The 26625-nt window shown below is 38.5% G+C and overlaps 1 protein-coding gene across 1 annotated transcript in view; it reads left to right on the plus strand.

The window, feature by feature from the left end:
• Nucleotides 1-25846, plus strand: part of THSD7B (thrombospondin type 1 domain containing 7B) — a 97455-nt gene extending 71609 nt beyond the window's left edge. Inside the window, exons 17-28 of the mRNA XM_053470839.1 lie at nt 2565-2718; nt 8024-8165; nt 10465-10580; nt 12856-12973; nt 14096-14241; nt 18471-18630; nt 20265-20438; nt 21872-21967; nt 22507-22589; nt 23615-23807; nt 24471-24558; nt 25485-25846. Of these exons, the coding sequence (XP_053326814.1) occupies nt 2565-2718; nt 8024-8165; nt 10465-10580; nt 12856-12973; nt 14096-14241; nt 18471-18630; nt 20265-20438; nt 21872-21967; nt 22507-22589; nt 23615-23807; nt 24471-24558; nt 25485-25566 (1552 nt within the window). The 3' untranslated portion in view covers nt 25567-25846. The remainder of the gene's footprint in view (nt 1-2564; nt 2719-8023; nt 8166-10464; nt 10581-12855; nt 12974-14095; nt 14242-18470; nt 18631-20264; nt 20439-21871; nt 21968-22506; nt 22590-23614; nt 23808-24470; nt 24559-25484) is intronic.
• The last annotated feature ends 779 nt before the right edge of the window (nt 25847-26625 follow it).

Below are 26625 nucleotides of genomic sequence, written 5' to 3' on the forward strand. Positions count from 1 at the left end.
CCTATTGATCTATTGATAATGGAGAGCCATACCTTATTCACAAACTGGAATCCAATAAAATAGTCCATTCCCACACATATGCCTATTCATATACATAAGTATAATTATTAGACTTGTGCATTCGTCTTCGGGGGAACATGAAAACGAACACGAAGGTTAACTTGGCCGGCAGAGACCCCTGGTCTCCCTGCTATAACAGTTAAAGGTCTGTACAAGCGACTTTAGTGGTCGTTCGTACGTACGGACTTTTAACTGTTGTAGCAGGGAGACCAGTGGTCTCTGCCGGCCAAGTTGCTGAGAAAGGATTTTAAAAGTCTGTACAAGTGACCCAGTGGTCTCTGCCGGCCAAGTTGCTGAGAAAGGATTTTAAAAGTCTGCAAGGGCCCCTGCAGGCGACCAATGGGTTGCTCATACGGACATTGAAACTCCCTGCGCCAAAGCTGCTGCGTAGTCCGTACCGCGTTAACCCCATATTAACCCCTTAAGGCCAGCAGGGGATTCATCACACATGATGTAAGACATTGCCGTCTGGACACGTTATTCAGAGAGTGGTCACTATGGTATTACATCATCAAGCGGGGGTTAGTGGTCGCGGGTGATCACATACTAAAGTTTGGTGATGCTAGCAGTATATGGGAAGCACAAAAGACACGGGCCCGTTGGCATTTGCCTGGTGCTCCCAATGACCGAGTTTGAATAGGTCATTGTAAATAGGCATTCGAGACCCGTCACCGAATGGAATAATACATCCAATAATATAAACGTGTTCCTCGTCCGCTACGGGGTTCCTGTTTACCCATTGCTAGGTTTAAAGTTAAATTGAGTAAGAACCTCGGGAGAAGACATTTCATTCTATATTGTTATAAAATCAGAATGCAATGAAAACACGCTCAGTGGGAATATTGTGTGAGGAGGAAAATACACACTTATGTTCTTGACCCTTGCACTGCCCATACCCAGGCGGTTCCCCATTTCTCAAACCCGAAATAAGAGACAGACACCAGCAGGATTGGATTTAGAAAAGGCCGAGACATTTATTTAACAAATGTCTCGACATAACTTTATTTAACATCTTATAAATTATTGTAAAAACACTTTAATAATAACTTCTGTATAAATACTATACAGTCTTCTGTACACCTGTGTACAAACAGCTGAGGGTTCCCAACCTAAACACAAAACAATGGCTTCACACTACCCCTTCCGCCGGATACCACAATCGCCCAAGCGACCGCGGGTCGGATAGGGGAGCTCCACCTTAACGCTTTGGTTAATCCTGTACAGGGAGGGCATTAACTCTAACCTCTAACCAAAACCATCAACTTGCCACTCCCATTATCATTCAAACTTCTCCAGGGAACTCCTCCGCCACAGCAAAGAAAACGGATCCTGCAAAAAGAAAGAGGGAAAGGGGGAAAGAAAAAACACACAAAGCCAAAACAAAAACACAAAGCAAAAGACAAAAAGAGGGAGGGCGGGCGGGAAACTGCTCCTGTGGTGTTCAGTAATTGCCCCTTGCACGTGTGCTTAGAGGGGCTTTATAGCCCTGTCCCCTTCCCCCTACAGTCACGTTCCTTGTGACTTCCCCCTCGTTCCCTGTGCATTCTCACCTCGTGCTAACCCTTGCTGAGTTAACCCTTTCCTGCCCTAATACCATGTGCACCGTCCTGTAGTGCTGGCAGGGTCATGTTCCCCTTACGCCTATGACTCCAGGGTTTCTTTATCAAGCTTTTAAAAATCTCTTTCAGAATTTCCGTGAATTTTCCTGCGAACGATCTATGGGGGTCGGGGGAATTACTTTCAAAAAAACATTTTGCCTGTCAATAAAATCCATTATTGGTAGTTTTCTAGGAATAAAGATGGTTAAAAAAAAAATAATAATAATAGTACACAAAACAATACAAGAGAGGGAAATGATACACAAAGTTCCAAAAAGTGAACATTATATTCACGCAGAAGAACCCGAGATTCTTGAAATATTAACCCTTCAGTGGCCCATTGGGAAGATTTGAATGTGATGACTCAGCAAATGTGTTACCCTCATGGAAACTTTGACTTTAATAGAGTCACCTGTATTCAAGCAGGGATATAAAGCATAACATACCGGTAGCAAAATCATACATTGGGAGTCATATTTATACAGTGGTGTAGAATAGAAAAGAGTCAGCTCCAGACTATGTGACCCTGAGAATCTGCCCCTTTTACCCAGAGACCCTGAGTTTGGGGCAAAGCCCCTGAGACTCCGGGTCGAACCCTAAGAGTTTCCAGGTACGATTATATTTCAAAGAACGAGAAATGATAGGACAAGAAGCCATAGCGCAAAACCAGAGGATGAATGGGTTAAATGCAATGCAACAAAGCACTTATTCACTGAGAGAGTAGTAGACATCTCACTTCCAGCAGAAGTGAAACGAGGGATATCATCAGGAACATGAAACAAAGCCAAGAGCGAAGTAAGGTTTGCCGTCTTACATTAGATAGACAAGGTGGGTCAGAACTGTTCTTAGTTTAATGATTCACATTAACACTATAGTTACCATAACATATTTTGTTCTCTTTCTTAGGTGTGTAAGTGTATCAGAAAATGGTGAAGATATCTTTGTAAATGATACATATTGTAACCAGCGAGAAATGGTCCCTACGACACAAAAGTGTACGCTGTCCTGCCCTGGGGAGTGTGTGATGTCAAACTGGGGTCCGTGGAGTCCTTGTCCAAAGGTATGTATGACTTTTTTGCTGTTGTACACCACAGGGAGAATGAAAATGTCGGTATACTGCATAATATTTTGATCCGTAGACCACAGCGGTGTAAAAATAATTTTTACGTGACAATAAGTGGTCGGTCCATAGTTAAAAGTGAACAGCAACATTCTATGACATAACAAGTCCTTCTATTATTATTTATTTGGTGGATTATGACATCAGCAAGTCATTTTCCAGGTCCTACCCACTGGATACTGTTTCATAAACACTACCTTCTTTAGATATAATCATGGGTGACATATTAAATATTTCTAGAAAAATATATATGCCCCCCCCCAACCCAGATTAATAAAAAAAAACCCAGCCTGAAATGTATAGATATAAAATGATGGATGTTTAAAATACTAGGATGGACACGATTTCTGTAGACATGAATGGTGATTGGATCCCCTGTGATACTGCGCTGTCAAAGAATAAAGAAGAGTCTTTTATTATCTTCCAAACTGCTTTTCCCGTATACTGTATGTTCTTGTATATTTGCCCCGGAGCAGACTCCAAGGAAAAAGACAGAAAATAATGAAGGAGGAGGAAGACGAAATTGAATATTTATAGTGAAATCATCCTCCTATAGTAAAAGTGTCACAAGTCTCCAGGGCATAATAGTAACGCGCATTTATTCTTTACTATATTAAAAAGACTGTGTCCATTAGATCATGTAAGCTACTGCCCAGGGCCACTGAAGCTGCGGAGGGTCCCGCCATGAGCCACATATATTACAGTACGTTTCTGTGTGCTTACTTAGAGCGTGGCAGATAAGTGGAAGAGCCTCCAAGCTGAAGTGGTAGAGGATAATACAGTGAAGGAATTTAAACATGCATGGGATAGGCGTATGGACATTTGCAAAACAACTCACAGTTTCCCTAATCTGTGAGTTTCCTGCGAGGGTCTGCAAGTGCCTGCAACTTTACATTTGCCGAGTTACAGGCGAAGGCATGTGAGGTAATACGAGTTTAATGTGACCTACCATGAACTTGCACCACTCTCTTCCGGCTATATTAACATTCACTTAAAATAACTCATTAATAAATAGTAATAAAAAAAGGAAAAAAAATAATTAACCCCTTAATGACAAAGCCCGTACATGTACGGGCTCAAAATGCATTGTTTTCAAAGGGTTTAGGGACCCCTCATTGTCCTTAAGGGGTTAAGAAAAAATCAAAACAAGCAGGAGTCCACAAACTTGCCTTGTGTTACAACTCACAAACAGTACTTCAACGTAAGTAAATAGACCAACAGCTCATCATGGGAAAGGGCCCTGGAATAATGCATATTTCAATCATTTAGGTGATTTTTAACAATCGTCCTATTCAACTATACATTTTACAGGGCTAACCAAGCTCTTCTTGCAGAACTGGTGGAATATTTTGGGGCAAAAACTTGAGCCCCGCTATTCTTCTGTTTTATTTGAAGTTATTTTTATTTTATCTTTTTATATCACAATTCCTTATTCCTTTGTTTATTTTTTTTTTCTTGTATTTTCAGTTCTGCTTTATGGCACGCTGTGTGGAAAGTTCAAAGAAATCATATATATGATATATTTTTAAATAAGCTGCAAAGTCTGCATGCATAATATATCACTTTTTGTATATTCTTGGCGAACCTGGGTGACATTGCGTGGGTTCCCATGAAATCTAAAAAAGGTGACAAGGTATTAACCCGTGAGCCGCCTGCCACTTCCAAGACGCAGAATATAGAGAATTTGTCTCAGTTAACCCTTTCCTATTTTGTATTCCAATATTATTACATTCTCAACCTAGACTCTAATCTGGGTATAGGCACCGACCAAGAATCAAAATGCTATCTGAATATCTTTGGAGTTGTAGTCTCTGGACTATTTATTATTATTTATTGCGCCATCATATTCCGTAGTGCTGTACAATGGGTGGATGGGACATTACAAGTAGCATATCACATAACAATCTGACTTGCAGAACAATAGGCTCAAACTAAGGGGTTAGTTAATAAAATTAATTAATAAAGGTTATTTTAACTTTAGTTAAAACAGGGAAATTGTTAATGCCTGTATTATCACTATAGATTATGCCGACCCTAGCCGACTTCCCCCGGAGGAACCGGTCAACTCGCGTCATAAATGCGCATGGCCAGTCTTAGAGGGATTTCGGTCCCAAGGGAGCTATCTGCCCTTAGTCAAATGTTCCAGGAGATGCCATCAATTCAGACCAGTCTCCAACCCAGAGCCCCCAATTCAATGTCAGCTGCCTGGGATGCATGGTGCTAAAACCGGACACGTCCCTTTGGATCAAAATCCTGCTCGGCCACCTAGGAAGTCCATCTTTTCCCTTTTCCTAGATGACTATTATAACCCCTTCTTAAGGGGGAGACAATAACTTTGACTTGTTGGCCGCGTCCCATTAAAACAAATGTTTCTTGACCAATATGGAGAAAAAAAACCTTGGATTTATTGACTTTTCACTCATCGGAAACAATTCCATGAACTAAGCTCATCCAGACGCGAGCCGGAGCCAGTTGGGCATCACTAAAAAAATGTTCTAAAAATTGACAAGCAATTTTACAGAAGGTGTTAGCGCCGGATATAGTTGGTAGCTCGTGCTCTTTTGATTAATGGTTTATTTGCTTTTGATGACAGGTCCACTTTAAATAACATGGCTGATGCTATTGGAGTTTTCGAGTACAACCTCATAATGTTCCTCCCTGTTATTACGCACTCCCTTCCCGACCGAATTTATTACTCATGTAGTACACTTGGCCCGGCAGGATTTGTGTCTGTTTCCACTCTCTTAGAGCTCATTGAGATTCCGATCACATGAAAGGAACATCAGAAGCGGCCTCATTCCTTCTGCATTTTTCATTATTTGCATAAACTACGCAAATTTCCCCGAGAACCCCCGAGTTTAAGATGTGAACGCTCATTCAGTGTGGCACCAGGCAATTTTTCAGCAGGATTAAAATAAACAAGAGAAACATATTATTATGGCATGTTGAATCGGGATCAACAAGGGTCTCTTCCTTTGCCGGTTCTGTGAAATAAAGTGTTTGTCACGTTTCGGCCAAAATTAAATTACAGGAAATATATGCACAGTTATTTACAATAATGCGCCTAATACAAATTGTTCATTCCGCATTCTCGGACCATTCGATATTTTGGTGGATATTGATTAAGGTAGTCTCAAAAAAAACGTTCCTGGGCAGATTATGGGTTAAAATTCTCTTTTTTAGCAATTCCGGGGGTTTTCACACCAAGGGATGAGATGTTCCTCTAGGTGGAAAGTGTCTTCTACTTCTCTGAACAGAACCAGAAAAGAAAGCATATGGTTCTATTGAGAGTTTCTTCTGGTTGTGTCAGAGTTCCAAAGGACAATATCCTTCACTTGACCCAACAATCGTTTTAGGGACATACTTAAATCGCCTTTATTAACTCTTTACATTTTCATCCACCAGAAGGGGTTCCTTAATGTTATGTAGTTGATGACCTTTTTTGAAATGCATTGGAAACCCCAAGGAACACCCTCCTCTGACATAAAGAAGTAACAGAATTATACTAAAGAGACACACAATGATAACTACAATTAAGTATAACGCCTACCATTCTGGTTAAAATCTCATTATTATTATTATTTGTATTTTATTGTGTTTTTAATTTCCTCTTTTCTATCATACATCTTGTATCGGTTTGTGGGTAACATTAAATGGTTCAGGTGACCACAGTCAAAAAGTATTCCTCAACTTTAGCAAATTTAAGCAGCATCAACCCCTAAATTGTGATTGTTGCAAATATTAAATAGAGATTTTCATCAACAATAATTTAAAATCAACGATCGCTTATGGGTAAATAAATAAAAAATAAATAAAAGAGTGATTTGCATGAACCTTTTATGAAGTAAAAAAGGAATTGTGGAAGCTCGCCTAGTTATTGTTAGTACTGAAAAAATGTTATTTGACAGCATACGTGAATTGATTTTTCCATGAAGATTATGAAAATATTGGATTTCATTACCCCGGTGCCCGAAGGCTGTTCTGCAATTCCATTACCTTGTAGCAAAAAAAAAAAGACTTAAAATTTTATGTTTTAATTAAACTAACATTAAGGTATAATACCGTGATTTCATGCCAGCTTAATTGTAATATGTGAGTATCAAAATCAAAATGTTATTTTTTGTTTTGTTTTTTTTTTCCGAATAAGAAATGCATTTAGCATATCCAACAGGATGAGTGTTGAGCATGATAACAGAGTCTTTAAAAGTTTGTGATACTTTGGTTTATCCAGAAAGATGTAGAGCATTTACTGACTTGGAGGTCTCTTCTTCAAGCCTCTTCATGAGATAAGGTGGTCCTTATTGGAGAATTTTAGTAATGTTGTCCACATTTCCATTCTTCATTAAAGGGACATGTTCCTCACAAGCCCACTAATACTTAAAGGGGATCCATCATGCATCATCGACATACATTAAAGGTCACACAAAACAAGTGCAGCTAATATTCTTTATGCAAAGGACTGAGCACAGCTGAACACATAAGAAAACTGAACCTTTGGCTCCTCCATAGGGTCGCTGAGACCTGCTGGTATTCAACGGAAGGCTGCAGCTGACAAGTAGTACTTATTTCAGATGCAGCTCTTCATTTGGAAGGGTAGCCATGTGTTATCTACAATATACAATGATATTTCTGCAGATAACTGATTATAAAGCTAATTTAAGTGTTAGCGTTCTAGAAGGTAGAGGTCTCAAAGTGACAACAGACCTCCTCATTCTTCTCATCTCAGAGGTAACTGAGCCACCTACTAGAGAATTCCCCTGGCTGGTAAAAGTATCCACATGATTCTGTATATATATAAATATATATATATATAGGGTGTTCTAAAATATTCTAGATAGGAAGATCTTAACTCTAGACTGAAGTCTTGAAAATGCATCCTACATAATTTTTTTTTGGTTATATTTGAATTAGGAATAAAAAGCTGCAATACACTTGAAATGGGTGAAAAGATGGTTTTATCTTCCATAAAATTCTGTTTCTTTTCGAAACGTTTTGAATTCTTGGCGATAGTAAATTAGTATGCTGGGCTACCTGCAGAACTCTCTTGGTGCTTGTGTTAAAAATGTTTTCTGTTACTATGTGTATCCATGTCAACTGAAAGTATTTTTATGCTTTATTTTGCACTCTGCAATCTCCTTTTGTCCCCGTAGCTTAGTAACACCCTTTCTACAAAGAGTTTTCAAGTTCTGATTGAAACTAATCAGTTTATTTCACATTTGCTAATTGTTGTTGTTTTTTTTTCTAGTTCTGCAATTCAAACCACAAGAGGACAAGAACCAGATTCCCCCTAAGAATCCCAACCAATGGCTATAAATGTCCGGAGGACTCGCAAGCGGATTCTTGTGTTCTCAATAGCAATTGTTTCCATTATAGTTACAATGTAACAGGTGCGTACCAACCATGTCTATGGAAAAAAATCATTTTTTCGAATCGCTTTTGGTCCATTCTCGTGATTTGCATGATTTTTTTTTTCCTCCCCAATAAATGCAAAGTTACTGTTGGGTGACGGATAATTTGGGCAGCCTTTGTAAGGATGGGTGAGAGGAGGAAACTAATTAAGGTGCTAATTCTGCTAATTCTTAACTTGGCTTTTAGGTAAAACAGACCCTTACTGTCAAAGCCAAATATCACTAAACCAATTAAAGTGATTTAATGAGGAAGCCCACAAGTTATAGGTATCTTCATTAAAAATTAACGAATGTGTTTACGCTGAAAATTGGGAAACAGTCAACACTGTGGCCTTTATGTGAAAAGATCTGTACGTCTCCAGTAACCAATTAACAGTCCAATACCTAAAAAAGGCTCTTTATAGGTATCCTTTAGGGGGTTGTTTTCCCTATTTATGAGTTTTTTAAAGCTTTAGACAATTCCCAGTCTAGTGAATAACAAATACCCTTTTTGATCATGGTAAATTTCTCCTAGTTTTTTAATTTTTCAGGTATTTTGGTCATTTGACACCAAATCAGGTGCTTATAGGTTATTGCCATGTAAAGTAAAAGGCAGCAAAGAATGCATGCTGGACATGAGAAGTGTTTGAACATATATTTCATTTGTACTGTTTTTTTTCCCACAACTCTAGCAAATAAACCAAACGGCAGATTTTAGAGCCATTTATATGGGGGGGCAATTTTTTATTTTTTTTAATCTTTTTTTTCTGATTTTTTTTTTTATTAAAAAAAGTAAATATAAAGATTTTTGGAGAAAAAAAAAAAAAAAACCATAATGCTTTTTTAAAAAATTTACAGTCACTTGGAAAAAAGTTTTTTTTTTCAGTGACCTCATAGTAATTGTTTTTTGCATTCAAAACGGAATATTATTTACCGAAAAAAATGAAAAATATTCTGAAACATTCGGAAATTATATTGTACTTTACTTTATTTAATTCATGCTTTAAGCCCTCTTAACCTTCCGGCTCTGACAGGTCCTGATGGTCTATTACTGGTTTAAATAACCCTCTAAGAGTCTGGAACAACAATGTTGCTTTTATGTAGCAATGGGAATACGAGCAATTACTCCCTGTTACTTTTAAAGGTTAGAAAGTAACAATAGAATAATATTTTTTAGTGCCAGAGTAATGGTCTTCTCTGCGGTAATAAAGCTGTAGGTATCATTTGTAGCCCACGGTGTCTAAAAACTCAAAATTCAGTTTGAGTGAACATTTAAAGACAAGCTTTTGCATTTTTAAGTATTTTTTATAATAAAGAAGACCCTCGCACTAGTTCTTCTACGTCTGTATAGTGTTTAGACGAAAAATCATATGATTGAAAACCAAAATTCTAGATCTTAACCCCTTAATGACAAAGCCTGTACATGTACGGGCTCAAAATGCATTGTTTTCAATGGGTTTAGGGACCGCCCTTGTCCTTAAGGGGTTAAATAGCTCTAAAATCCAAGACATCATACATTTTTTTAAAAAATATTCAACCACCCATACAAAAACTACATATAATATAAAAAAAGTACTATTAGACCGCTGTGTAATACGTTTTAAACCAGTGAATTGCATATCCCCCTCTGCCTACCTGATAAACTACAAAATTGAGTTTTTTTCCTAAAACACTGTAATTCAATGAATTAGCTCGTATGTTTTTTGCATGTTTTTTTGCAGCTGTTGATACTAATTCAGATACATAATTTCAATGTGGTTTACAGCAGCGCCGCTACATGGTGAAAAGCTGCAGAATGTGCGCGTTTCGTAACCTCAAACTAAAGTTTGGTCGAGAAAGGACCAGCAATTAACCTTTTGTGGGCTTTAATGGGTCATTCTCCCTGGATTCAACAGATTATAGATTATTTTTAAGGGGATTGTGGCAGGTGTCCATTTTCCTTTTTAAAGATCTGAAGATCTTGGGTGGGTATTATTCATAATTATGAATGATACTTTGCTTAATTTATAATCATATCCCAACCCATCGACCAGTTTGAAAAAACTTGGGCTATAGTTTGCCTATGGGCTCCTTTTGACTGCTCATGAGGATCCTTCATGTCCACCATGCCCAACTGGCATCTTATTACAACCTCAATAAATTTTCACAGAGACTGAATTGTTTACTCGAGCATTTTGTCCTTCATTGCAGTAAATGTCTGGGGGGGTAATTTATTGCAGGTCTTTATGAGACCTGGGGGGGGTATGAGACGTTTTGTGCTTGGGTTTTATTGCTTGTGTGTGTGTGTGGTTGTTCCCAGACTGGAGCGCCTGTCAGCTAAGTGAAAATGCTTCATGCGGAGAAGGTATCAGAACCCGTCTTTTGGAGTGTGTCCGCAGTGATGGATTACCAGTGAAAATGTCCTTCTGTGAACAGGTAAACTTCAGAAAACCAAGTCGATTTTTATCACGCTGAGATCTCAAGTGCCCTTCGATAATGTCTCTGATGCTTCTAAGTGCACAGTTTAATTACAATAAAATCGGGCCTACTTTTTACTTAATGTCTGTAAGCATCAGTGGCAAATTCTCATCCAAGGGCAACAGGTCCTGGGTGGCGGCAGCAGCCTCTCTGCTGTATAATCAGGTGCAGATCACCATATTGTGTGACCAGACTCATTGGCAAGCTACTTCTCCTTGGGCCAATTGGGGAGGTCAGAGATCTATCTTGTAACAGCCCCATATACACTATGGAACAATGTGCCTAACTGGCAGAACATCCATAGGGGGGCAGCTGGGGCATCTCCCTGGGTCAGCCAAGATATGCCTCTGGCAAGCAACACACCATGCTGAAGGCACCCTACACGTACCATGCATAGTTCCCACTGCAGTTTAAGCATTGTCCAAGTTGATCAGCACTTTTGATTTTACTGATAATAGATTTTTGGATGTATTTAAATCTGTAGCTAAAACAGTTTACAGGTTTTTCAGGTTTTCATAGGGTTAAATCCATTTTTTTTGTTATTTAAATTTAAAAAATTAAAAAATCAGAGGCAGTCTTTAGCCACCGGATCACTAGTGACCCTACAAATATCCGTAAACCTTTTCATATTTAGTAAATGAATATAATTTATCTTGCCAATAATTGTTGGCAGCTTTATTATATAATGTTGTTTCAGTTCAGTGCTTAATATATGGGTTACGACATTAAATTAATCACTGATGTGTTTCCTAATAATAAAATATGAGAGCTCAAATTTAATAACAAAAAAACCCCCCATAATTTTCTCACTTTAGTTTTGATGATGGAACTAGCATAGTATGAAACTAGAATTATATTCGCTGGTGCTTCATTGGGTAGAAACATTTTTAAATATTAAAATTAAATGAACTTTGAATTTTTCAGCATAGCTTAATTAGCAAGAAATAAAATAATTTATATGAATTATTGAAATATATATATAATTTTATATTACCTAAGGAAGCAGAGGGTGACCAGGACAGATTTCCTTAAATCACATCTAAGGACCAACTGGATATTAAATAAGACATAGAGGGGTTAAAAGACAATCGACAATATTTATTATTTATAAGAATTCCTGGTTCAAAGTACTAAACGTTCCATAACCTCCATCATGTACAGAGGGTGAAGAGGGTAGCAATCATTTCTCCCTCCTTGGTTAGTAGGGGGCCCCGGGGACCTCATTTTTTTCTTATAATTTATTTGGGTTTGTGAGTGTCAGATGAGGGCATGCGAGTTCAGATTGAGCTTGCATGCCCTCATTTATAACTTCCAAAATTTAAAGCCACAAGAACTAGGAATAATATGCAAATTAGTGAGTATCTCAGTTGTTTTACAAGCTTTAGTGAATAGACCAATAGGGTTAGGGCTACATTGTACAGGTATGATGGAGTGACCAGTGTAAGTAGGAGTAAGCTTTTACTGATCAGAGATAATCAATGGGAATAGTAAGAGGAGGATATACCTAATCCTACTGACTATTACCAGTGTGTGTAAGACCTGCTTTTCCATGAGGTTATCATTTGGGCTTTATTAAAGTTATTGAATCGTGTCTTGCCGACCGCCACAGGATTATTTCTGTTTTGAAATGAAAATGCTTATTTTTTGAAAGCCAGAAACATAAGTTTATTGAAAGTGTATTATTCTCTTAAGGAACCAGTCACATCTGCTTTGCATTGGCTCTTGTGATGTCATACTTCAATTGGAATTCTGACGTTTCCATTTTCATCATTGATCTTATTCAAAACAATTTTTTGTTTACTTTTTATGTTTTTTTTTTATTCTTTTACACATTGCTTCGTCCATAGATTGAACAGAAACCCCCTCCTGCAAAATTAACTTATATAATGCACGCATTTTAACATTAACCACTGTGTCATCATAAAGCTGCGAACCTACCGGTGGTTGGGTAATTATCTGCCCGTAGCTCAGGGGATAGAGGGGGGGGGGGCTTGTAAAAGGATGTTTTGACTCATTATGTTTCATGTGTTAAACACAAAATACTCCTGTTATGGCTTTTTTGTTAAGAGGCCGGGATTAGAATCAATGGGCTGTTAGGATAGATTATTTTAATCTACTTATTAATGTAATGGGAAGATTTATGCAGGTTATCTCGTGCCGTACCGAGGTTACATTATGGCAATTAACGTTGCGGCTTTGGCCTGCTGTTTGTTTGGATTTGTCTGCTTTGTAGGTCAAACTGGAACATCCTTTAAAAATGAGCATGCGTTGCCTGGTGGAATGCGCAATTGACTGTCGTCTTTCACCGTGGTCTCCTTGGTCCCCCTGTTCCCAGACATGTGGCATTGGGGGTAAGTAGTCAATGCTATGAGATAGTCAGTTTATCACATGTGTGATTTAAACCCAAACGGGTTAAAATGCATACTATGTATGCTTAGAATTTAGCACTGCCAACATTTCTTGAGTTTCTGATGACAACTGGGATATCGCCTGGAATTCAATATGTTTGAAAGGCAATGAGACCTAGTTAGGTGTTTGTGATGAGGCGTTACCCCTCTTACTCCTTTACGTTTGGGTCAAGAAGACCCTATCAGTTTTGTCTCATGGTCCGCTTCCATTGGGGTGGGATTTCAGAATGTTCTTGGTGGAATATGGAAATTATGTAAATTGGTGTAATGGCCAGGCGTCCCGATACTTTTGAGTATTTCACTGCCCCTCTATTTTGGTAATGGGGAACGCACGCTATTTTTTTATTACTGGTATCAGATACCAGAACAACACGAGATAAAACCAGGTTTTTGTCAATGCTGAGCGGCATTACTGTGTACGGCGCTGGGGTTTATGCTCGAGTGGAGAATTATTCCTCTCTTGGGTCTTTAAAGAGCGCTGCCGATCAGCCCACAGTTAGAGAACGGAAGCATTTTCTCGTTTCGGTATTCCGAACTAAATTTCTGCAGGTTCTATTTATAACTTGCACTTTGTATCCCTACCGCTCTTTATCTATGTTCTTGTAAGCACCGTTCATTTATTATTTACACCTGACATTTGTGTTTTAATAATAGGATCCGCGCATAAACAGCGCGCATGGCTAATGCCCCTTTAAGAAGCCAAAGCAATCTATATCCCTGCAGGGAGATCTCTCGGCGGAAGTCATTTAAACCCAGAAAATGTACACAGTGGAAAAAAAACCGAATATTTTATTTCCAGTCACGTCTATGGGGATTGCTTCCGTCTTTATTTCCCGAGGTTTAAGCGCTCTCGGTTACCGGACAACAGCATCTCGGCTGCGGATTAGTGAGGAATCTTAAAGAAATTCAATCAGACGCTCATAAAGGGTTTATCCATTCTTTTGCATTCATTAAAATAATCAATAATACCTTTTTTCCTGCGATGGAAATTGAAATCTAAGTTTGTACATAGTTGCCAAAGTCGCAGCGCCTCATAAATAATATTTATTCCTTAAAATCTTATAGGGCAGATGGTACGTTCGCGGCAAATTGTCGTGCAAGCGCTCAACAATGGAAGACCATGTCCGACACAGCTCAACCAGTACAAAAGCTGCCCGATTTACCCTTGCTACACATGGAGCTTCGGAGAATGGTCCAGCTGCATGATTGAGGTACGTAAAGTATTAACGTTAACCCCTTAATGACAAAATGCATTGTTTTCAGTGGGTTTAGGGGTTTTTAAGATTTAAAATGATTTCTGAACTAAACAACACATCTCAAACGAGGTAACTTTCCAGGAGATAAGAACCTCTAGATGTTTTTGAAGCTGACTCCAGAAAGCTCTTCACATTTCTAATGGTTTAACCCAACCTTGGTTGACTTTGGCTCTTGTGAAATGAATAAATACAAATAATTCAATGATATGAGTATGTTCATAGAGCGCCCATTCTTCTCAATAAAACATACCGGGGAAAATCTTCAAAAAAAAAGAGAATGGACACATAATGGAACTCATCAGATATATTAGGTGAGTAAGTACAGTTGAAATTGGAAGCGTTTTTTCTTAGAATAGCTTAGAAGAAGAGGGCATGATGTGAAGTTGAAGGTTGAAGGAATGACGGATAATGTGACAAAATAATATTCTTGGGAGACGCAGATTTCTTGAGTAGTCTTCTAGTAGACGTGTAACAGAATCCAAGAATAAGTGAGAATAAAGCTATCCTAAAGTAGACATATTTGATATATATAATTGTTAGGTTTCAAGATGTGCCGGTTCGAATCTTTAGTTACATTTGTATCAATTCAGAAAGTTCTTCCATGGAACAGTCAGGATTGGGGACCAAAACATCTTTTTCAAGACAATGATCTTTCAAGCTGCGTTTTATTAAAATAAAAAAGCAAATGCATTTACGCCCTTTTTGTGTTTTTTTTTTTAATTAATCAACCTTTATTGTGTCCTGGTAAGAATCCCATCATGATACAGTCATTAACGGTGATAAAAGCGCACTCTGCTCATCAGAGCACGACATCACATAATTAGTCTTTCAGTTTGTCTGTTTTGACCCTCGGTGTTGTAATTGACTTGTATACATTTATTTGCTTTTACTCTCAATAAATCACTTGTTCGTGTCATGATACAGCCCCGTTTGCGGTTTGACCTTCACCGGCTTCCGATGAGAGCGTTGCTAAGTAAATGTCACTAACGCTTAAGCAGCGTGTGGAATTCTTACAAGATGTTCCCAATTAATCTCGAGATTTATAATTAATATAACAATTATAAACTGCACACTGTTGCAGAAGATAAATGCGGGGCTCTATTTAATTAGTGCCACCATCATTTCTGTTTTCAGAGTCCAATAGACCAAGGAAATCAATATTTCCAACACACAGAGGAATTATAATGCACTTTCTGGCAGGAATTTGCATATAGCTTTAAAGCATCTCTAGAATACAATGTCTCACAAAATGAGAAAGATTTCTTTATCAAAGAGGCAGACTCTTGGATGTTTAGTTTGTAATGGAATCAGTTTTATACTTTACTTTCCCTTACTTTGAATCTCATGTAATGTGAGAACGGTCAGATCTGAAACTAGCCTTGCCCAATTTCTCGTTTCTAGAAATCTGGATAATTCTCTCCCATGCTGATAGTATTATCTTCTCCTGACTATAGCCCCCTATTTATAACAATACCGCATGCTGCCAACATCTTAACTTCTTCAATCCTCTGGAACTACAATCTATGAATCCTCTGTGTTGTCTTCTCGTCATGGATGACGTTCCTAGACACTCATGTCCTCTTCACGGCTTGTGGAAGTCATTGGTTTTATAGTGGAATGTCCTCCATAAAGCCTTTTACCACCCAACATTGCCTTCCCAGGAACAAGCAATCCCAATGTTCCGTTTCCTTAACAATCACCCAGTAGAATGTCCTCAACCTTCTGCTTATAGTGACCTCCATTGGCAGGTCCATTGTGGTGCTTAGTCAACTCCCCGGTATTCAGAATGAAGACCCATTAACCCTTCATGTTTCATGGGTTTGTGCAGTGCAATCACTATCTCCCACTGAAGATTTAGCCATCTGAAATTCTCTAAAAATTAACAAAATGCTAACTAGACTTTAATTAATTGGCTCCTGCCGTTGAAAAAAAGAGCACTTTTGTGTTCTGCCTTTTGAGTTATGAAAATAATGAACCTCGTTTAAAAAAAGAGCATCAAATTAATTTTATACAAGGAGTCTGTTATTTTTTTTTTTGTTAAATTGTCCTCGTATTGTAATGGCTTGTGCGCGTTTTCAAAGGCAGACCAAAAAAAAGTCATGGTTTGTTTAAGGAGGTCAGTAAAATGTTATAGCAGAACATCTACAACATCATCACATTATGATGGGTCAGGGCTGCTGATCCCAGAGACCGCTGGGAAATTGTTTGACCCGAGTCTGGGTAAACTTCATGTAATGACGGTTTCCAAGAAATAACCCTACGAGCGATTTAATGTCACTAGGGTTTTGCAAGCAGGGTAGGTTCCATGTTATGTAGGATGAGGCATTGGGCATGGGGCGATCACCCTTCTTTACCCAGGCAGGTTAAACGCCTAAGGGGCCAAGGAATGTTCCTAGAATATAGTAAAAGAAGACACGTCTCCTTCCTTGGAATTTCCCCTGGTTATAGACATGAATTCTTGTTCATGTTTTTATGTATCTAGCCTTCCTATAATCATAACCAGGCGCATGGAGAAGCCATTGGGCTTGACTGGTATGGCCAGACAATGACCCTCATCTCTCTGGTCTGCCTGTTTTGCCTAAATATAAGACCTTCGCCATCACTCAAGGCTGGATTACCCATCAAGCAGATAAGGTATGTTCCTAGATTTTTTTTTGGGATACTATAGAAAGCTAAGGAAAGAAGATAAATGGTATCCCTGCCCATTGCTACCTTGGCTCCAATCAAGTTGACCAAACTCTATACACTTTCTGCCCATTTTTACCGCATTCCATAGTTATTTTCTGTTCCCTCCTACAAAGCTTGTCATTTTTTAAGTAAAACCTTTTTCCCGGGATATCAGCGGTCATTGTACCGAGGGGTAAGTATAATATATTTCCGGCGCCTCGTGTCCAAATTCTGTAATGAGATGTAATTTTGTTATATTTGTCCAGCTCCTCGCGCACAGCATTCCGTGCTCCTAAAACAGGAATCTTATTCATTTTGTTCTGACACCTATCAGAATAATGAAGGTGAATGAATGTGACATTTTACATTTCACCAGAAACTGTGAAAAGTCAATATTATTCCGCTGCAGTAGATCGTTAATGCTATACATGACTGATGCTAATGTACAGTATATGGATGACATTTTTTTTTTTACTGGAGAACCGAAAATAAGACCCCTCTTGGCTTTTTGTGTTAAAATGAACCTTCACACACACCTGTCTATGGAGACCGGAGAATGAAATATGCATTATGGAATAACTTGCACATTTACATTTCTAGTAGGTATTATAATATGTCATTTTTGTTACTATGTAGCTTAGGCTACTAGCGATACGGGTGTAGGAAATGAGCAGCTCTCTAGATGCTGGACTACAATTCCCATTATGCTCAGAAAGAATCCTGTGATTGTCTGGAAGATAAAGCTTCATAACATGCGCCTAGCGTTTTGCCTACTCCCAAAGACCATGGTCTTCCATACCTCTAATCAAAGACACAAATGGTATGCCAGACTGACAACTAGATTTACAAATATCAAATACTATTCTGCATAAAAGCTGATCCGGTAACATTTTATTCTAAATGATCCGCTATAATTGTTGGCTCCGTTATAGCTCTCTTTGACTCTGCAGCTGAACCAGACATGATCTCTTAGCAGATTTGATCCCGAAGATCCAATGCAGTTCAGCTCAATTTGATAAGAAGTTGTCCTTACTAAAAGTAGATAAATCCTAACGGCCCTTTCTAGTTGTGGATATTGTGTTGTGGTGGAAATTGTGGATATATATAGGTTGTGTCAGCCCTTCCTGAGCGGAGTAGCCAAAACTCAAGGATCGATTGAGACCAAAGGCTTGACTTGGTGGTCTGGACACAGCGAGCAGATGACCATCATGGATAGTTTCTTTTTATGTAACCTGGTCCTAAAAAAAGAAAGATGAAGTACAACTGCCCCCCAGCCGTCCCCTGTGCTGCTATCAAAAAAAAAGCTATCAAGGCTGTGCCGGCTCAGCATGGTCCTCCATATTGTAATCGGACTGGCTTAAGATATCAGAGATCTCCCTTGTAATCGGCTCACTAAACAGGGGTGCATCAACGAGCCCGATCACCCGACAGGATAATCTGTCCCTGGTTCCCGTAGACCAGAGATTGTCTCTGGGCACCTGGCCTTTACTATTTGCCTTTTCTCTTCTACGTTTTAGAATGGCCAATGTGGGGAAGGTTTCAAGACTCGCAACCTCACATGCGTGGTGCACGATGCTTCGCCATCCGCGGCCAGAAAACCGGTAGAGCCGCGGCTGTGCGGAGACATGCCTTCAGCCGAAGATCAGTTCAAACTACTTTGCAATGTGCCTTGTCCAGGTAAATATCATAGTAAATACGATAGTCCTTTGCATGGAAGTATTCTTCTTTTGCCCAACGGGAGAGGGCATCTCTCGGCAACCACTGCCCTTTAGCTGCTTCAAGGAGAAAAGTCATCGTTTTTGTTATAGTCACCCTAGACTTTATTGCTATAGTTTTGCTGAGAACAAGAATGCAAACAGACAAATGATGAAACAGTTAGAATGTTGCATTTATGAAAGACAGTAAATCGCTACAAAGTCATGAAGGGTCAACGTTAAGGCCGAAGGTATTGTCCCGAGATGAGTTTTATTGCTTATTGAAACACGGCTTACGTAGCTAAAAAAAATAATAATTTAATTGTTTAAAGTAAAGCTTAAAAAATAGCATTACTGTGTCTTTATTTCCCATGAGAGAGAGAGAGGGAGAGAGAGGGAGAGAGAGGGAGAGAGAGGGAGAGAGAGAGAGAGAGAGAGAGGGAGAGAGAGAGAGGGAGAGAGAGAGAGAGAGAGAGAGGGAGAGAAGGAGAGAGAGAGAGAGAGAGAGGGAGAGCGAGAGGGAGAGAGAGGGAGAGAGAGGGAGAGAGAGAGAGAGAGAGGGAGAGAGAGAGGGAGAGAGAGAGAGAGAGAGAGAGGGAGAGAAGGAGAGAGAGAGAGAGAGGGAGAGCGAGAGGGAGAGAGGGAGAGAGACAGCTATTAAAACCGGGTTAAAACTTTTTTATTTTATTTTTTTGTTATAATTAATTTCCGCCTTTGTGCTTTATAAAGCAAACATCATTCTGCACTGAAATGCAAGATTTTTTTTATACGCACATCCCAGATGCATCATTACACAGATATTAAACATCATTAGGCTTGGACGTAAAGAAAATGCACTTTATTACTTGGGGACAGATAAAAATTACATTTTACATTAGCTTAGATTATCGTTCCCAGTAAATATTTAGAGAAAAAAGTATCTCGGTTTGACGGGGGCACAATTAATTATCTTCTTCTAATATGCGTTAGAACTTTCATTCTGAGAAGGTTCTTGGAAAAAAGAAAAGCTGACATCTAGACTCGAATCCAAGATATGAAGGGTGACGGTGATGCCTTCTTACCAACATTTTGAAATTAAAAACCACATTTTTCAAGGTTCCACCTGCTCAATTATCTGTCTGAATCGCAAATTTGATACAAATGTTTGGCAAATGCCAATCTTCGTTGGGTGGACGCCAAAATAACCATGTAGAGCATTTTTTTTTTCAAAAATATACATTTTGCAGTTTGGTTGCTACGAGTCCTTAGAAACGCTCACATTCTTTAATCTTGAAAACAAATGGAAAAAATGTAATTTGAAAAATGTTTTTTTTTTAGAATATTTGCAAATTGCCAATACACAGTGCTTGTTTTTATACAGAACCCAGTTATTATGCTCACACAGGGAACAGAAGTTAGTAATTTTGGTTTGAAATGATGTCCAAGAATTTATGCCCCAAAATAGGTGGCAACCGCCATGTTGATGATTGAGTTCATGGTGCTTTTGGGTCTATAATCTGCCAATAAATGAGCCGGTAAAACACACAGATAGCTGCCCGAAATATTTCCTTTGGATATCGTCCATTAAATGACGCCGTGGAATGATTTGTATAACTCCGCCAAGCCTCTCTCTTACAGGTGACTGCCACCTGTCAGACTGGTCCCGGTGGAGCTTGTGTGAATTGAGCTGCATTGATGGAAGAAATTTCGAAACGGTTGGTCGCCAGTCGAGATCGCGAACATTTATTATTCAGTCTCTAGAGAACCAGGAGACCTGTCCAAAGCCGGTCGTAGAAACACGGCCATGTGCAGGTTAATTTCTGTTAAAGGATTATTAACAAAAACCACACTACAGTGAAAAATGTGTATCGGGGAGGGGAGAACATGTCGCTGGCAGGGAATAAATGTTTATATGAATAATGTGTCCTCTTTAGTCGGAAACCGCATGTCATTCATTATTTCGGGGGCAGGGAAATCAGGATTTGAACCTCCTTTGTTAGCCTTAATTCTTATCAGATATATAGGTTGGCAATGACCAGCTAGTCGGGCAAAAGTCCACTTTATTGTTAAGGGAAGGGCCACGTCGGTATTGGTTCTTCTGCCAAAACGACGGAGCTGGCCCTGCATAATGTATAGTTCAATAAGGTGATGTTCCAGAAGTCATGAAAAATTACCTATACCTTATGCATGGAAAAGTCAAGCCATCTGGGGAGGCTGGCAGCCCCCATGCCATTAAAACAAGATGCCCTGTCAATAAAACAATGACCCTGATGTCCCTGACCACCCCATTTATAATATGGAGGACCATGCCGATCCGACACAACCGGCAAATGCTCCTGTTCCAGGGCACTGAGCTCCCTTAATAGGTGGCAAAGACTGCGGTGGAAAGGGCTGATGGCGGTCCTGCCCTGGGTCAAGCCTAAAATGATAAATACGTCATTGCTTCTAAACATCAGCTAAAAACAAAAACTAAGTCTCCATTATTTAATGGAATCCTATCTTATTATATGTTTTATCCATGTGATCGGTTTTAAATATTAATGACCATCAACTTTTTTTGCTTTCCCTCCTAAAAACCTAAGGAGGAAATAACACACATTTACAACCATAGTATACAATTTTTTTTTAATTTTCTTTTATTAGATTATTAGAACGTGACAACAGTTGCCAAATGGCCTATATAGTTTCCAACGTTTTTACTTTATTGAGACAAAAAAACATATTTTTGCCTATAGGATGACTACCAGCTGGCTTTGTATGATTTTTTAAGAGTTGTTAGGTTTTATTGTGTTTTTTACAACGAAATGTGTGACCACCACCCCCGCCAAAGAAAAAAAACTCCAAAATAATACAAAAGTAGAGTCACTGGCACATTACAACGTGTACAAAATAAAGCATTTTTGGAAGATTTTTGAAAGGCATGTCTGGTCTGGCGCGGAGTTTCGTTAATTAGCTGGGAATCTTCTTGTGTCATCAAATTTGTAAATGTGTTAAAGCCTCGCACCTTCAAGCCGCTTCTGGCATAGTAAAAAAAAAACAAAAAAAAAACTGGCTAATTTCCCAATCTTAAATGACGTTCATTTTTCATCTGAAATGATGCAATAATCTGCCCCATTTATTATTCTGTTGCTGACAAATTCCATCTAGATTTGGCGAGTAAAGGGACTCGAAACAAACGATTGGTGTTTATATAGATGCGGTTTTTTGTAAAAAAGTATTTTAAAAAAAATTGTATTTATTTATAGGGGGGAAATGCTTCAGATACACGTGGAAAATGAGCCCATGGAGGGACCGTAGACGCGATGTCTGGTGCCAGCGCTCCGACGGGATGAATGTAACAGGTACAGCGTAAATAACCCATTAACCTTCAACGGGAATGCAATATATATATATATATATATATGGCCCCCGCTGAATGCGTGCGACGGGTCGGTAAAAATATGGAAAAACCTTCCTAATGAGATCTTTTTTTTCTGTAAAGAGTTGGAAGACATTTAAGCCATGAATTCTCGCGCGTCGCTTTTTTTTTTGTTATTCATTCTGTTATTAAATACCTACGGCTTTGCAGAGTAATTGGCTGCCGATGGCATATATATATATCAAACGTGTCTAAAACACGTATAAAATAAACGAGAGAATGTTTTAAAGCATCCTGGGAACAAAAAACAAATAGAGCACTGTATTACGAAACAGCTAACCCCGGCATTAAAAAAATAATAAAAACTTATATATAAAGTATCTAGAATATATGTAAATAGAAAAAAAAGACTAAAAAAATATAAAAAAAGGTCATGCCTCCGACGCACCTTCTGTTTCCGGTTCCGTGTTGTAGGGTAATGGAATAACTTTGTTGGATATGAACTATGATATTTTCTTATAGGGGGGTGTCCAGTCCAGTCCCAGCCGGCCTCGGTCCGAGTCTGCGACCCGCCGTGCACAAAGCCGTTTTCCTACTGTATGCAGGTAACAAAAATATCAAATCTGTCGGATCTTTAATGCCGTTTACAGGACTTTTCAGTTATCACCAAACCTGATACTGAATCATTACATTTGTAACCATCATATATCCCTATAAATTCATTTTTTTTGTATAGTCTGTCATTGTTTATGAATAATATGTCCAGAAACTTAAAATAAAAATTAATTTTTGCACTTTTACTTAAACTTTCTTCCACAAATTAGGTCCAGTTGATTAAAAAACAAACATGAATAATGTTGAACGTCACCTGAGTAGAATACATGTTTTTTTTAAATTATTTAATAAAAGCATAAAATGCTCCCTTACATCCTACGCTATTTTTTTTTTATTTTTGAACTTGTGGTATGTGGGAAATGTATATTTCTAGTTGGGGGTAGAAGGTGTTTGGGCACATAGTTTTGCATGTCTTATTTACTTATTTATTTTTATTTATTATTAATATTATTTATTTATTATTAATATTATTTATTTATTTTTAATACTTTTTAAATATTTTGACTGCTGATCTGATCTACCATTATGGAACAAAAGAGAAGGTGACAGTTTTATTAACTTATTATTTATTTATATGTATTTATTATTATTATTATTATTATTATTATTATTTATTTATTTATTATTAGTATTATTTATTTATAATACTTTTTAAATATTTTGACTGGTGATCTGATCTACCATTATGGAACGAAATAGAAGGTGTTTGGGCACATAGTTTTATTAACGTATTAATTTAATCATTTTTATTTATTTATTTATTTATTTATTATTATTAATTTATAATACTTTTTAAATATTTTGACTGGTGATCTGATAGGAAGTTAGCAAATGGAATATATTAGGGCACGTATCACTTATTGAATGGAAGGGGATGAAGTAATAACACACCGAATGGGCATCGTAATCTCTCGTCAAGCTCCTAGATGTCCGTAGACTTCTTTCATACCTTTCTACGCGTTGAAAGAATATTTATAGGACCTTCCCACGTTGACGCTGGACGTTTCCTTTGCAGAGCGGGGTCTGCGGCTGCCAGCAGGGATACACAGAGATAATGAGGTCTAATGGATACCTAGACTACTGCTTGAAGGTCCCAGGCACCGAATCTAAGAAAGCCGACGTGAAAAAGATTGTAGAGAAGAGCCGACACACCAATTCCAAGATCCCAGACATTTTTAAAGGCTGGTCGATCCAACCCTTTGACCCAGGCAAGTGCCGGAACTGAAGGCGGCTCTTGATAATTAAGCGGCTGCTGCAATAATGTACTTTTACGGCCGAGAAATCTGCTTAACGAGGAGGAAAAGCTATGTTTGCAGGGTTTATCCCTCCTAACGTTATTGCCATACAGCAGCTATTACACCAAGTGTAGCTATACGACAACAGCGATGCTTAGATTATATTACGTTGGGGCACGGCTGGCTTCATGGCGCTAGTCCACTCCTTCATTAAACGGCAACCTGATGGCCCTTATCACATTATGATGGCTCCAATGAAATCTTTGCTGCTTTGCAATCTGCGTCCACTCGTATAGCAGATCTTGCTATTTTCCTCCTCAAATTTTAAGATTATCCAAAGGTCCCTTTAATAGGCAACTGGGTGCCTTGTGTTTGCCCACTTTTTCTTTGCCTCATTGTGAACCCCCCTCTTTCTCTGTCAGAATTTGCATCACATGGATCGCTGTTTTTAAGTAAAAAATCTGACCCAAAAATGTGTATTTTGTTATAAAAAAAAACTTATATTGCCCTATTTGCCACTCTAACAGGGGGTTATGTAAAAAACTCTGGATAGAATGACCCCATTTCCCATTTTTTCTTTAAATTCTGCCGGGCATGTTGGTTATATTTTCATTCACAGTTTCCTTTTGTTTTTAGATGGAAGATTAAAGCTTTGGGTATATGGGGTATCAGCCGGCAGCTTCGTCATAATCGTTTTCCTTATACTGTTATCCTACCTAATCTGGTAAGTAAATACTTCCAGACATCTAACAGAATAACGCATACACAAATACGACATGATGAGAATGTTGCCGAAAAGTATTTTCAGGGTAATTAATTTTGCTTCGTAGTTTTATGCCAACTGTAAAATTCTGTTGGAAATGTCAGCTCCTTGGTTATTGTATAAAACTCATATATTATGGTCTTGGATTGAAAACAGGACCGGTTTACTTCTAAAGAACCAAAAATAACAAATTAAACACAAAATAGTTATATTATAAGATTTCGTTGCACATGGAGGGAGAGGAAAATGCTTAAAATCCGAGACACTCTGTTGGCGACCAAGCTTATTGTAACGGTGACATAACGTTTATTTTTATTGTAAAGTACTAGACTCGCGCGTTTGGATTTGTACAATTAAGAATTTTAACGAATGCCTTTTTTTATGTGTGATGTAAGGTGTGTAATTGCGATAGTGAAAGAGTTAATATTTGAGAAATGTGTGTTTTCGGCTGTGAGTTTACGGGGGGGGGGGTTAAGTGGCAGAGTGTGTGTTGAAAATAAAATGTGAAACAAAAGCCAAATGGTGGGAAGGGAGATGATTCCTCCTTCATGTGACATCAGACCGATGGGTGTGATGTCAGTGTGATGTCCGCCACCCTGTCCCGGAAGCGGTGTTCTTCATGTCGATGGAGGGGAGATTTGCTGAAGTGAAGGTTGCTGAGTATCGCGTGTTCGTATTTGTTGAAAGAGGGAAAGAAAACAAAACAAAAAAAAATTGTTACAAATTTTAACTGATTTCTACAAAAAGGAAAACAAAACAAAAAACTCATCCGAACCGTTTTCGGTCCTCGTATAAATAAAGGACTCGTTGTCTTTTAGCTGCTTAGAATGTATCTGACGATCTTGTTAAGGTCATTATTGTAATTTATTTTTAAATTATTTTTTCAGTAAGAAACCCAAAGAGCACATGAGCCTTTTTCCTCAGCAGAAGCCGCTAACGTTTGCGTATGACGGAGATTTAGACATGTGAAGCCTGAAGAGTATTTGGAAATATAGACACGCCTTACCTCCTGTCTGGATTGTAACAAAGTCATGGAGTCCTTCCGGCAAAACATGGTTATATATAAAACACAGGTCTTGAATTTTGCCTCGGGGAATAACAGTCGGAGAGCACGCCATCTTTGTTGTTGTTTCTTAAAACTTCAGATGAAAGATCGGACGTAGCGGTCGGAACGCGCGTGACAAAAATCCCTTCTTCACAGACAGGATCCTGAACGAAAAAAAAAACAAATGCAACCCTAATAAAGAAATTTATTAGCAACTAATTCATCATTTCTATATAATACGCTATTATTGGGGTGGACATCGTAAAATAAATTTAAGCGGGGTTTTTTTGTCACTTCATGGGATCCGGCTGCAAAAAAAACAACAAAACAGTTCATTGTTTAAGGAGAACTTCAACCTTCCAGATCAACTTTAATTCTGATTCCTAATCCTAAATCCAAATCCTTAATCAGATTTTATCAATATGTTTATACCAAGACAGAACGTATTTATATTATATGCAAGGTATCAGGGCTGGCGATCACAAGGCGGCGCTGCCACTTGGCGTAAGTGCGGCTGGCTGCTGGATATGCGCGGTCACATGTTTTCTCACGCGGCCTGTGGCCGCACATATCCAGCTGCCAGCCGCACACTGCAGGGGCTAATCCTGGTATGGGGTGTCATTGGCCAGTGGCTTGATACATTACAATACATTACAATAACACGATTAAGGGACAGTTCCCCTTTAAATAGGGATCTTGACCCCCGGTATCCAGTCCTGCTGCATGATGAACTTTTATGAAAAGGGATACAATTTCCTTAGACTGAGCTTAATTTCTTTAATGTAGTTGTCAGCCACAATTTCCCATCACTGATACATTGTATATATATATACACTTTTTTTGGACTTTTGAAATGTTGCTGTATTATAGCTCCAGTTAACAATGTTTTTTGTACATAAACTGCAATATTTATAAATTCACCTTTTGTATTTCATGTGCACATGTTGCGGAACTGACACTTCTCGGATATTGATATCGTCGGG

Source organism: Spea bombifrons, chromosome 7 (genome assembly GCF_027358695.1).
Source record: "Spea bombifrons isolate aSpeBom1 chromosome 7, aSpeBom1.2.pri, whole genome shotgun sequence".
In the NCBI taxonomy this organism is placed as follows: domain Eukaryota; kingdom Metazoa; phylum Chordata; class Amphibia; order Anura; family Pelobatidae; genus Spea; species Spea bombifrons.